This window comes from Camellia sinensis, chromosome 1 (genome assembly GCF_055761805.1).
Source record: "Camellia sinensis isolate YWXY chromosome 1, ASM5576180v1, whole genome shotgun sequence".
NCBI lineage: Eukaryota > Viridiplantae > Streptophyta > Magnoliopsida > Ericales > Theaceae > Camellia > Camellia sinensis.
The window spans coordinates 161501648-161515635 of NC_138961.1; the positions used below are offsets into that span (position 1 = coordinate 161501648).

General features: G+C 32.1%; 1 protein-coding gene across 1 annotated transcript; it reads right to left on the minus strand.

Annotated features, from left to right (window-relative positions):
- Window positions 1–1011: 1011 nt before the first annotated feature.
- Window positions 1012–2820, minus strand: LOC114283859 (UDP-glycosyltransferase 91A1). Its single transcript, XM_028226723.2, has one exon. It carries the CDS (start codon window positions 2615–2617, stop codon window positions 1184–1186), a length of 1434 nt encoding a protein of 477 aa, XP_028082524.2. The 5' UTR covers window positions 2618–2820; the 3' UTR covers window positions 1012–1183.
- Between the last annotated feature and the right edge of the window lie 11168 nt (window positions 2821–13988).

Sequence of the window (13988 nt, forward strand, 5' to 3'; positions counted from 1 at the left end):
AACATTGTGGATCTCTTCTATTATTAAAAGTGGGAGAGAGACCTTAAACTAAATTTTCCAATAATTTAACCTTTCAAAATAATTTACATAAATGACATTGACTTTTTTTGAGATTTTAAAATAAAACAACAAATTTTATAATTTTATTATAATTATACTGACTTCCCTTTTAATAAGATTAAAGAAATCAAAATTAATACAAATAGAATGAAGACACGAAGATAAACTAAGTAAAATACATTTCAGTATAAATGAGATGATAATATCATTTTTTTCAACCATTCGACTAATAAATTTTTGATAAAAATATAATTAAGTGTTATTGAATTAAAATCTTAAATGAGTTCAATATAATTATGTTAAATTTATAAAAAAATTATTGTATTTTTTTCAATTTTTAAGAAAGGTTAGTGTAATTTACTCAAATAATGTTGTAATAGCAAAATGTCAATCCATCATGATTTAGGTATGGTTTGGGAAGTGGATTAATTTTTTAGCTTTTTCAACTTGGGGCTAAAAAGTTTAGTTTGGAAAAAGTTTTTGGCATTTCGTGAGAGAAAAAATGTAATGATTATGAATTACATATGATATTTTATCTTATTAAACCAAAAAAATCTATTTTATTTTTTGTGACTATTTTAATCCAAAAATCCCCTAAACCCTCCGCCCAAACCATGCCTTCATGGATAAGGTCCCTGTATTCAATTTTTTCGGAGTTCAAGGACATTCTTTTCGGTAATTTTCCTGACACCACATGCATATGGCTATTGTTATAAGAGAGGGGAGTAAAATGCTATCAAACCATATTACATGAAGGTAAAATATATTTTACCCTTAATTAAATGATTTCCAATAAAATAACTCGTACTAATAAGCACAAATTTGGTGGCCAATCAGCAACTGAAAGAGAAATGTACATTCCAAAATCATCATCTTTTTATTTATTCAAATACAAGAAACTTCATTAGCAGGCAGACAGTAGTACAACTTGCAAAATAAAACATTAGCAAATGCGATACAAACCATCATCTTTTTATTTATTCAAATACAAGAAACTTCATTAGCAGGCAGACAGTAGTACAACTTCATAGCAAATGCGATACAAACCAGGCCAAAAAAAAAAAAAACACCACCACCACCAAAGTAAAACATTGGTTTACACAGTTTATTCTTGATTTCCTTCTCAAGATCGTTGTCTATGATTCTTGAGGTAATCCACGAAATTATTCACGTATTTATCTTGTATAGCCCTGTCAACAAGCAACCCACTCATCTCTTTGACCTTGTCCCTGTATACCCTGCCTTCATCCTCCACCATCACTAGTCTCAATGATTCGGCCACTGAGTCTCTCGTGAACGAGCCGTCCTGCTCGTCTCTCGGTATCAAGTATGCCATCTTCTTCTCTTCCAAAAGCCTAGCGATCAACCCTGTGTCTGCCAAGAAAGACAGCAAAATGAGGGATTTCTCGAATTGTATGGCCTCAATTACCGAACTCCACCCAGAGTGAGACAAGAATCCACCCACTGAGTCATGACTCAGTATCTTGAGTTGAGGAGCCCAACTTGTGCAAATCACCCCTCGTCCCTTGGTTCTCTCCTCAAACCCATCTGGTAACTGGATCACCTCACTATCAGGCATACCACGCCGAATCCTCAGAACCCAAAAAAATGGTAACTCAGATAGCTCTAACCCGAGAGCTATCTCAGTAAGTTCGGCTTGACTCGGCTGTGCTTCGCTCCCAAATGCAACATAGACCACGGACCTCTGGGGCTGCTTGTCAAGCCACTCTTTCATCTCGATCCATGCTTCATCGTTGTCACAACTATCATACCCCGTGGTGGGCAGTTGGCCAACTGGTATAATCGGTTTCTGGTGAATCTCTTCAAGAAGTTTTAACCATTCGGGTTCGAGCTCATAAGAGCTTCTCACAGCCAACACGTCACAAGCTTCGATGCCTGCTCCCAACCGATATGTCGCTGGAACATTTTCATCGTTGGCTGTGGCTATGTCTTCGAAGATCCGCTTAATCTCGAAAAGCCGAAATGCGATGTTGGATTTAAAGGGGATCCATTTGGGTCGAACAGTGAAGTCCTCTGGTGTGTTGCGGTCATCTTCTCCACTCAAACCCTTCAAGACTTGTACAGGACCAAGAAAGCACGCAGAAGCGGCAATTGTAACTCTGAAGTACACACTGGAAATGCCAAGTCTGGTAGTAATAGGGCCTAGCCAATATGGTGCGAAATCGTAAATAACCCAATCGGGAGCCAAATCTGCCAGAATCTGAGTGATGGGTTGTTGGAGCCGATCGTAGGCCTTCTTGAGGTACTTGATCTTGTCATATGGAAGATCGATGGTGGACTCCGCGTTTTCGGGGAGTTTGTCGACTTTAGGCAATTGAACCTTCACTAAATTGATGAGAGAAGCTAGATTTGGAGGCAATTTTGGGAGTCTGTCGATGTTTTTAGGAGTGGATATAAAGGAGACTGTGTGACCCTTTTGGGCTATGAGCTTGGAGAGTTCTAAGTAAGGAATCATGTGACCAAAAGCTAACCATGGGAACATAACTACGTGAAGCTTATCTACTGTTTCCATGCTTGGGTTAGTCATGGACTCCATGTCTGGAATTGATCAGTGGAAGAATGCTGAGAGTCTATGGCAGTTAGCACCACCAGCTCAAGTATTTGTAGGGACCTTGGTCATATTGGCTACATGTTTGTACCATTATTATATAGGTAAATGCTAACAACCACCACTATACGCTGTATAAAGTCTATTAAAAATATATAAAAATATTAAAAAGTATGTTAATTTCAATCAAAGTGTAATGAATTTAGTGAAAAGTATCTTATATTCTTCAAATTATTATGAAATAAGAATATTACATACTCCACAAAATATAAAATTTCTATTACATATTTAATTACTATTTCATAGGAATATTATACTTGTATACAGGCCGGAATCAAAGTTAAAGTTTGCAAAATGCCTTGTGTAAGTATAGAGAGTAGTGGGCAGCAAAATGGGATTAGGCTTTCACTTATTTTATGTATCTATTTTTATTACTTTCAATCAACTGATATTAAAATGTTAAAGAACAAATTTGTAAGCGAATGATTTAAATTTTTAAAGTGCTACATATTTAATTCTAAAAAAAAAATCAACTTGTTTGATTTTAATTTCTAGAAAATACTTTTTAGAAAATTTTACGTTTTTATTTTTCATAATTTTTTTATTTTCAATGCTTTTTTTAACATTTTAAGTATTTTTTTAATTTTTAGACAGACCTAACATAAATATACTTAAAAAAATATAATATTTGTGAAAAAATCTTCAAAAAATTCATTAAATACCAAAAATATAAAAAATATAAAAATTCAGTACATTTTTCACATATTTATTAATTTTTTAAAATATATTTTCACAAATATTTTATTAATAAGATATTTTTACGTAAGGTGCATCTTAAAAAAATTTAAAAAAATTATTTAAAATTTAAAAATATTCACCAAAAATAAGAAAATAAAAAATTTAATTTTAAAAAAATTAAATTCAAAAAATTAAACCGAACATGTGTTTACACTATTTTCTCACACCTGCCCCCTCCCGATGCAAATTACACATGCCTGTCTTCTGTTTTGCCTTTTCTCTACAAGCATACGGCGCATGTGGTGGTGTTACACTGTTTTCTTGCACGTGGCCCCCCTCCAATGTAAATTATACATATCTGTCCCAAAAATGGTAATGATTTCAAAATTTTATCAAATATCCTCACAGATTTGCGGAAGTGCACAACAATTATTGTTCTGTCTGTTTGGTAACGTTTATGTTTTCAGTTTATATTTATAAAAATTTTATAAACTGTTTTTTGTTTATTTTTTGTTTATTTTTAGAAAAACATAAATTACAAACGCGTTTGGTAATTGACAAAATGTTTAAAAAAATTTAAAAATATAAAAAAAATGAGAAATGGCAAGTGGTGGCAAGTAGCGGCGGAAGACGGTGGTGGAAAGTGGTGACGGTGGGTGATGGGTAGCGGATGGTGGTGGTGGGTGGGTGGGTGGGTGGGTGGGTGACGGTAGCGGGTGGTGGGTTGTAGCGAGTGGGTGGTGGCGGTAGTGGCGGCGGGTGGTGGGTAGTGGTGACAGGTGGTGGTGGGTAGGTGACAGGTGATGGTGGTGGGTGGGTGGGTGACGGTGGCGGGTGGTGGGTGGTAGCGAGTGGGTGGTGGTGGTGGTGGCGGCAGGTGGGTGGCGGATGACGGGTGGTGGTGGGTAGGTGGCGGGTGGTGGTGGCGGGTGGGTGGGTGACGGTGGCGGGTGGTGGGTGGTAGCGAGTGAGTGGCGAATGACGGGTGGCAGGCGGATGGCGGATGACGGGTGGTGGCGGATGACGGGTGGTGGCGGGTGGTGATGGTGATGGTGATGGTGGGTGAGTGGGTGACGGTGGCGGGTGATGAATGGTAGCGAGTGGGCAGTGGTGGGTGGTGGTGGTGGTGGTGGCGGCGAGTGGCAAGTAGTGGGTGGTGGTGGCAGATGGGTGGCGGATGGCGGGTAGGTGGCGGGTGGTGGTAGTGGTGGGTGGGTGGGTGGGTAACCGTGGCGGGTGGTTGGTGGTGACAGGTGGATGGCGGGTGGGTAGTGGGTGGTAGTGGTGGTGGTGATGGGTGGTGGGTAGTGGTGGTGATGGCGGGTGGTAGCAAGTAGGCGGTGGTGGGTGGTGGTGGTGGCGGGTAACGGGTAGTAGATGGCGGTGGCAAGCGGGTAGCGGATGGCGGGTAGTTGTAGTGGTGGGTGGGTGTGTGGGTGACTATGGCGGGTGGTGGTGGTGGTGGTGGGTGGTGGCGGGTGGTGGCAGGTGAATGGCGGGTGGGTAGTAGGTGGTGGTGGTGGGTGGTGGATGGTGGTGGCGGGTGGGTGACAAGTGGCTGGTGGTGACGGGTGGCTGGTGGTGGCGAGTGGTGGATGGTGGTGACCGGTTGGTGGTGAGTGGTGGTGGCAAGTAGGTGGCGAGTGGTGGTGGTGGCGGGCGGTGGATGGTAGTGGCGGGTGGTGGGTGGATGGCAGGTGGGTGGTGGTGGTGGCGGCGCGCGAGGGATGGGTGGTGGCGGGTGGTAGTGGGTGGTGGTGGCAGGTGGTGGTAGGGGGTGGGTGATGGGTAGTGGTGGCGGAAGACGGTGGTGGAAAATGGTGGCGGGTGGTCGCTAATGTTGGGTGGTAAAAAAAAAAAAATCTCAAAACTCAAAACGGAAACACATTTTTTGTATTTTTATTTTTTGGCCAAATTTATAAACTGAGACCACTGATTTATAAATCAAAAATTTTACCAAACAAGTTTCTATTTGAGTTTTTAAAATTTTTGTAAATATAAATAGAAAACTGAAAACGTAAGTGTTACCAAACGGCACCTAACTAAATGAGTTTATTTCGGAATTTATTTCAGTAATTCAAATTGATCATATTTTAAAATATATTAAGTAGAATATACCTACAAAAAATCAAGTTAATCGGATATCGTTTACTCATTCATCCACTCATATTTTTATATATTTATTAATTTTTTAAAATATGTTTTCACAAATATTTTACTATTTAGATACTTCTACATAAGGTGCATCTAAAAAAGTTAAAAAAAATTATTTAAAATTTAAAAATAAGAAAATAAAAATTTTAATTTTTAAAAAATTAAATTCAAAAAATTAAACCGAACGTGTGTTTACACTATTTTCTCACACCTGCCCCCTCCCGATGCAAATTACACATGCGTGTCTCCTGTTTTGCCTTTTCTCTACAAGCATACGGCGCATGTGGTGGTGTTACACTGTTTTCTTGCACGTGGCCCCCCTCCAATGTAAATTATACATATCTGTCCCAAAAATGGTAATGATTTCAAAATTTTATCAAATATCACAGATTTGCGGTGATTATTGTGCGAGCTGCACAACAATCATTGTTCTGTAACTAAATGAGTTTATTTCAGAATTATTTCAGTAATTTAAATCGATTAGCCAAATGAGTTTATTTCGGGATTCATTTCAGTAATTCAAATCGATCACATTTTAGAATATATTAAGTAAAATATACCTACAAAAAATCAAGTTAATCGGATATCGTTTTCTCATTCATCCACTCATATTTATATCTACAAAAATAAATAATTATTATTATTTAAAGTATCAAAATGAATACAAATGTGAACAGATAAAAGGTTAAACGATATCCGATTAACCTATTTTTTCCAAGTATATTTTACTTGATATATTCTAAAATATAAACGGTTCAGATCATTGAAATGAGTCCCAAAATAAACTCATTTAGTGCACAATAGTAACTGCTGGGCACTCTGTACAGCAACCACTTCAAATTTATGTTTCACATGAATATAAAATCCACATAAAACTCACATCGTATAAATCTCACATCTATACAAATTATTTAGTAAAATTTTTAATATAACTTCTGAAATCGCTAACCTTACTCATCAGTCGTCGGTTTTGCTTTTGTTTTCTCTCATCCTTTCTCTGGCTTATGTTACCTCGTAAAAGTGAAAGCTAATTCTCTGGTCTTATATGGGACGAAAAGTAGAGTTAAAAAAGTGAAGTTAATTTTGACTTTACGTGAGACAGAAAATTAAGTTAAATAGTTAAAAAAATAAAATATTATATTTAATTTATAATCATTTTATTATTTTTTATATTCATTAAATCAACTAATTTTATAAATATAATTATTTTAACCAGGTTGAAATAATTAAAAGTTAAATAGTCACTTAAAATAGTTAATTTCTCAAATAAAACCTCTATATTTTAATTTTAGTTTATTTAAATGAGATGGAATAAAATAAGAATAATGTTTTAGAGCACTAAATTGGGAGCTCTAGAGCATCACTAATGATGTGGCACAGTGGCCCTCACCAAAGTGATGTGATGTTTTGGCTTGAGTTTGTTTGTTTTTTTTTTTTTTTTTTAAGCTCATTAGAGCTATTAGTGGTCCAAAAATTAGTGGGATGAATCACCACTCATAAAATAAACTAATAACTCTTTATACTATTACAATGTTGAATGGTCATTTTATTTAGAAAAATAAAAATGATATACAAATTTACTTTTTAGTTCTATTTTATAAATTTAATGATGTATAAGTGATATATGATTGGTTGATAATTAAAGAATATATAAAAGGGAGTGTTATTTTTAATATCCTAATTGATTGTGAGCATTACTATTTAGACTTAAAAATTAAATTCATTTTTCTAAACCCCCAATCATCTTCCTGATACATCACTGAGTTTAAAAAATGAACTTATATATCATTTTTCATTGATTGCAACATCACGAAACTAGAAAATTGGATCTAATTTTTTTATCTTGAATAGTAATTTTCTTTTATAAATTATTTTTTTTTAATCAGTCAAATATAATAATAAACATTTTGATAGAATGATTATTCTATTTCACTATATTCGTACAAAACAAACACTACATAAAAGTCTTTTAACGTTTTACACTTTTTTATTAAAAAGATACCCCATTAATATTTCGGAGAAAGATTATGGTACATACTCTTCAAATAATATGTACCATATATACTTTATAATTAAAGAAGAAAATGACATAACTTTATATTTTTTAGGAAAAATTAGTGAAACATCCCTATGCAACTTTGTATAATAGGAGAGGTCCAAAATGTTTTTTTTATTAATTAAGGTCTCTCGATAAAATTTATTTGCGATCATATTAGAAAAATGTCTCTATAAAATAAGAAAATTTTCAAAAGTGAAAATTAAAATTTCTCTGTGTTGAGGCATAAATTTTTGAGTTGGGCAAAATTTCTCCAAGTCGAGTGAAATTTCTCTAAGTCAAATTTTTTTCTGTGAGAATGTTGAGATACCTTAATTACTATAAAAATATTGTATATCTTTCATTTTATAAAATCTTAATATTAGGGGCCTTAAAAAACATTCTCTTATTTTCTAAGTCATAATTAAAAACAAAAACAAAAAATCATAACCAAACAACACAAAAGGTATAATCAAAGATCTCATGAGTTATAATTAAAATAAAGTTCATAACTAAGCCTCCGTTTGGGAAGTGGGTTGACTTTTTGGCTTTTTTGGTTATTTTAGCCTGGGCTAAAAAGTTTGGTTTGGGAAGGGCTTTTTGGCTTTTTGGCTTTTTTGGCTTTTTTGGTGAGAGAAGAATGTAATGATTGTGGGTTAGATGTGATATTTTATTTTTTGTAGCTAAAATAGCCTATTTTGTCTTTTGTGATTAAAATAGTAAAAAAAAACCCTGTTTAGCTCTTTCCAAACGGAGCCTAAATAGAAAAATGATATAACTTAAGGGTATATATAATAGAAAGTGTGTATATTAGAATTTTCCTATTGTCCTCCCCCTCCTTAATTGCTGTATGTTTTTGTTCTTCATTCTCTATTTTATTTTGAACTTTTTTCTTGGAAAGGTCTTTTCTTAATAGCAGAAATTACAATTTAGTATAAATTTTTAAAAATAATTTCACATAAGTGGTAACTTTTATGAAATTAATAATTAAAATTATAAAAAAAAATTATAAATCTGTAATTATTTTGTAAAGGAACCACTCCTGAAATGTAATTTCTCATTTTTAATACCACTTACACATTTATTTATTAATTAAATAAATGGGAGGAAATCTCATTTCTGGCTTTTGCCATTTCTCAGGCATTCACATTTAAATTTTTAGGATCAGACTTCTTTTCAATCCGTGATTAGATTAGAATATATTGTTGAACTAGTGGAGGCCCACTATGGGTCCCGTTTTGATGATCTAAACTGTTCAATGTGTAAAATTTAACGAGTACTTCGTAAAAATAAAAAATAATTTTGATTGGATATCGATAGCTACTTGATCGAATCAGATTTCTCTCAACGGTAAATATAATTTACAAAATAAATTGTTGACAAAAATCTAATCCAATCAAGTAGTTGTTAATATCCGATTAACGTGATTTTCTACAGGAATAAAGTGCTCGACAAATTCTACACATTGAGCAGTTCGGATTATTGAAACAGGACCCGTAGTGGGCCTCATGGGTCCAATAGCATCATCCAAAATTTCATACCATTTTCCTTTTCATATTATCTTAGTTCATATCTAACAAAATTGTTTATTTTTTTGCTTAAAGAGAGGTTTAAAAGTAATTGTGTGAAAATTAATTTATGACAACTTGTTAATAGTGTAGCAATAGCTCAACGCCCACATCACCCTACTCTAGCCCCACCAATGACCAAACTCAGAAATTATTCACAATTTTTATTTTGTGACTTAAATTTATTTTACATATGGACCCTATACCATACAAATTAATATTTACCATAAAATCACTTATTCAGAATTTTCTAGATAGATTAGTTTAGGTCCCTAGCATATTTGCTACTGGTATATGTAATAAAGGAGGTTTACGATACCAAAAAAATTCTCACAAATTTGTCAAGAATGATAGATTAATAGTGTATATTTGAAGGAGTTGTTGTGGGTCATTTTTTGAGTAATTTTTGGTAATATAGTATTTTTGTATGGTATTTGTTTATTTGTTTATTTTTGAGTTTATAGTATTATTGTGTGTAATATATGTAGCATTTTCTTAAATAATATACAAATAAAAAATTCAAATAGAATTTTAGTGATGTGGTTAATTATGGACATTTCACTTTAAAAACAAAACTATTAAAGATGAGTTTATTTATAACAATGACAATCATCATTGTAAAATTTTCTGTATGAATAAATTTTTCCTTAAGAAAATGTATGACGTGCATAAAATATATATATATATATATAGTAAGAAAGTATGACATTTTATCCTAAAGTTACAAATATCTGTGGTATGTGTTATGTCAATTTTTTATTAAAGTTACAAATGAAAATTTTATGACGTGCACTAAAGTTATAATTTTTTTTATTAAAATAATTATATTATTTTATAATTTACATTATAAAATTTTGAATAAATTATCAATAGGTATTAATAGTTGGATTTAAATTTCATCAAGTCTGATTGAAAATAAATTCTAATAAAATTGTTGGTAAAAATAATTTTTGTGATAATTTTTTACATATGTCGTTAAAAATTGATAATTAGGGACTTTTTTTTATCACGATTTTTATAAATTGTTACTAAAACACAATCAGTGATGTTTTTCTATGACAAATTTTTTAAACTGTCGCTGAAAGTTAAAAATTAATAACTTTTTTGTGGCGATTTTTTTAAACAGTCGATAAAATTTATAATTAATGACATTTTTTGTAACAAAATTAATTAGTGACATTTTTTAATACTGTTTGATAAAAATATCAGTAATTACCACTTGACCTATTAAATAATAAATTCATACTATTAGAATCTACATATAAATTTTCCTAAAATTTTATAATATTATTAGGAAAGATATGCTAATAATTGCATCTCCTTGTATATTGTTATATTACGTTGTTGGGTCAGACAAATATAATTTTTTAATTTATAAAATATGATATAAAAAGATACATGTAATGTAATTCATTATTAGAATCTACATATAAATTTTTCTAAAATTTTATAATATTATTAGGAAAGATATGCTAATAATTGCATCTCCTTGTATATTGTTATATTACGTTGTTGGGTCAGACAAATATCCTCCCTCCGTTCCAAAATAATGGTTCATTTTAGAGAATCTAACTTTTTTTAGTAGTATAATTATTGCATTTGAAAAAAATTGATTTTCCAAAATTACCCTTCTGATAGTACATTTTTTGAAAATATCAATGTCATAATTGTACTTTTTATATTATTTATTAATTTAAAAGAATGACAAAATAGGAAATTTACATTATTTTTGTACTTGATTTTTGAAGAGGGACTAATATTTTGGGACAATGAAAAATGGAATAAGGGACTAATATTTTAGGACGGAAGGAGTAATTTTTTAATTTATAAAATATGATATAAAAAGATACATGTAATGTAATTCATTCTTTGAGCTTCCGTTTTGAAAGTTGGTGTGGAGGCTATTTTGGCTAAAATAATCACAAAAAATTTAAAAAAAAATTTAATTTAATAAGATAAAATATCACATTCAATTTATAATTATTATATTCTTTCTCTTACAAAAAATTCAAAAAAACTAAAAAAAGTCAAAATTCATTTACAAACCAAACTTTTTAGCCCTAGGTTAAAATAGTTAAAAAAGTCAAAAAATCAAAAAACTAACCCACTTTCCAAACGAAAAGGTAAGTGTTCTAGTGAATCACATTAAGGCCAAGTTTGGGAAGTTGACGAAAAGCAAAAAAATCAAAAAGTTACTCAAAAAGTTAAAAAGTTATCACTATTCATCAAAAGTCAAAAACTACGACTGCACAACTCTCAATCCTAATTTTTCCCTACACACTAATTTATATAATTTTTTAATACACATTTTTTCATAAAAAATCAAAAAGTTAACCCAAACAATTACATTTTTTTCCTCAACTTTTTAGTCTAAAAAAATAAAAAGTACACTTATTTAAGATACCCCAAACAACCCCTCAATCTTATGTTGGCTAGAAATCACCAAAATATTTTTAAAATTTCACATGAAGGCCGCACCTATCTCAGCCCCACTCCAATGGATCTATCGTGGAAAAAATATTACATTGGTCCATCAAAAAATATTATTAGGAAAGATATGCTAATAATTACATCTCCCTGTATATTATTATATTGGGCAAATTGCAAACACCCCCTCGAAATTTAGTAAAAATACAGATTTTTCTTGAGATTTAAGAAATTACAAATTGCCCTCTAGGGGTCAAATTTTCATAACAAATTAGGAAAAATTATGGGGGAATCTGTATAAAAATAAAAACCTCAAGGGGCAATTTGTTATGAAAATATAAACTACAGGAGGCGGGATGTAATTTCTCAAAACACAGAGGAAAATTTATATTTTTACCAAACCTCGAGGGGGTGTTTGTAATTTGCGCTATTATATTACGTTGTTGGGTCTAACAAATATAATTTTTTTAATTTATAAAATTGATTCTTTGAGTGTCATAGTGAATCACATTAATGCCTCGTTTGGTAAGCGACTGATTTAACTAAAAAGTCCAAAAATTATTAAAAAAATCAAAAAGCAACAATTTATATCAAAAAGTTAAAGATTTTCATTTCTCTCTACTTTTTGCACATCTTTTTGTAAAAAGTTAAAAAATCATCACAGACATACTAATTTTTTTTACATTATATTTTAACTAAAAAGTCAAAAAATTACTAAAAAAAGTTTGTTCCCAAACGAGGCCTAAATCTTATGTTTGCTAGAAATCACCAAAATATTTTTAAAAAATTGGGCAAATTACAAACACCTCCCTCGAGGTTTGGTGAAAATACGAATTCCCCATGAGGTTTGAGAAATTACATCCCGCCCCTTGAAGTTTATATTTTCATAACAAATTGGCCCCTGTGATTTTTATTTTCATACAGATTTTCCCCTAATTTTTCCTAATTTGTTATGAAAATTTGACCCTCAGGAGACAATTTATAATTTCTTAAACCTCAAAGAAGAATCTATATTTTTACCAAACCTTAAGGGGGTGTTTGTAATTTGCCCTTAAAAATTCATACGAAGAGCGCACCGCAGCTTAGCCCCACCCCCGTGAACCTATCGTGGAAAAAATATCACATTGGCCCATCAAATAACTGAATTAAGATCCCCTCTTTGCAATATTTTCCTTGTATTTTCTACTTACAGGGTCATTGGGCCCACTTTTAGGCTCAATTTTGATAATCCGAACCGTTCATATTTTAAGATTTATTCAGTATACTAGTGTATACCCGTGCCTTTAGGCACGGTGTAATTTTTTATTTTCTTTTCAAAGAGTAGAGAGTGAATTTTTTAAAATGTTTGACACTCGAAAGATATGAATGAAGTGCGTGTAATAAAAAATTTAAAACATGAAAAAAATTTATTAAAGACAAAAATAAAAGATTCAAAAAATAAAATTTAATTTGAAAACCAAATTTCAGCCATCATATTATTCATGTACCACTTTAATGCATAGCCAACATGGTCATTAACCCTCTGCATCTTCATAACATTGTTGCTTACACTAAAACATAAAAAGATCACACAATGGCAAAGACTAAATTAGTTATATAGTTTTATTTTGATAATTTGAATTGTTCATTTTTTCAAATCCTATGTATAAATTAGTTATGAGAAAAATTAGATTGATAAGATAATTATAACTACATTATTTCATCATATATATTTGTCTTAAAAAAATAGACGATAAGTATAATTTTAAAAATAATCCACAATTTTTTTTATAGATAAAATCACATAATTATAATTACTAAATTAATATAATTCTGTTTATGAATAATTTACAACAACAATAATTCATCCCCCCTTTTCCCCCACCCCCTTCGACCCCCTCTCTCTCTCATTGGTTACATTTTCTTTTTCTTTTTCTTTTTTTTCCTGCTCCTCCAATCACCACCCGCCACGTGGCAAAGGGGGGTGAAGGGGTGACCCCCAAAAGGGGGTCCCAAGCATTATTCAATTTACAAATAACAAATAAACAAATTAAATCATTTTATGGTATATCTACACCGCACAAAGCCTCCAACTCACACAGTGGATTGGGAAGAATTCTCCCCCTACTATAAATAAGACAATAAAAGACAAATAAGGAGATTCAAAACCGAAAAGCAAGTCCATTAAAATTATACTCACACCATACTAATAGATGCCGTTATTGTGTATCCAACTGCAGCAGTGATATAAAATATCCAGTGCAAGTGGAACCACTGAATTCTTGAAAAGAACTCCAAAAAGACAGTCTAATTTTAACTCAAACTTGCTGAATTTGTAATAGCGAGAGATTCATGCCATGCTTCACATTTGACTATGAATCGGAATTTCTAATTGTTCCAACTTAGTGAGGCTGTTTAGGAGTTTGCTAAACTATTGAAGGGAAATAGAGCTTTTCAT

Coding starts and splice junctions, on each gene's coding strand:
- LOC114283859 (XM_028226723.2), bottom strand. CDS start 2,617: ATGGAGTCCATGACTAACCCAAGCATGGAAACAGTAGATAAGCTTCAC.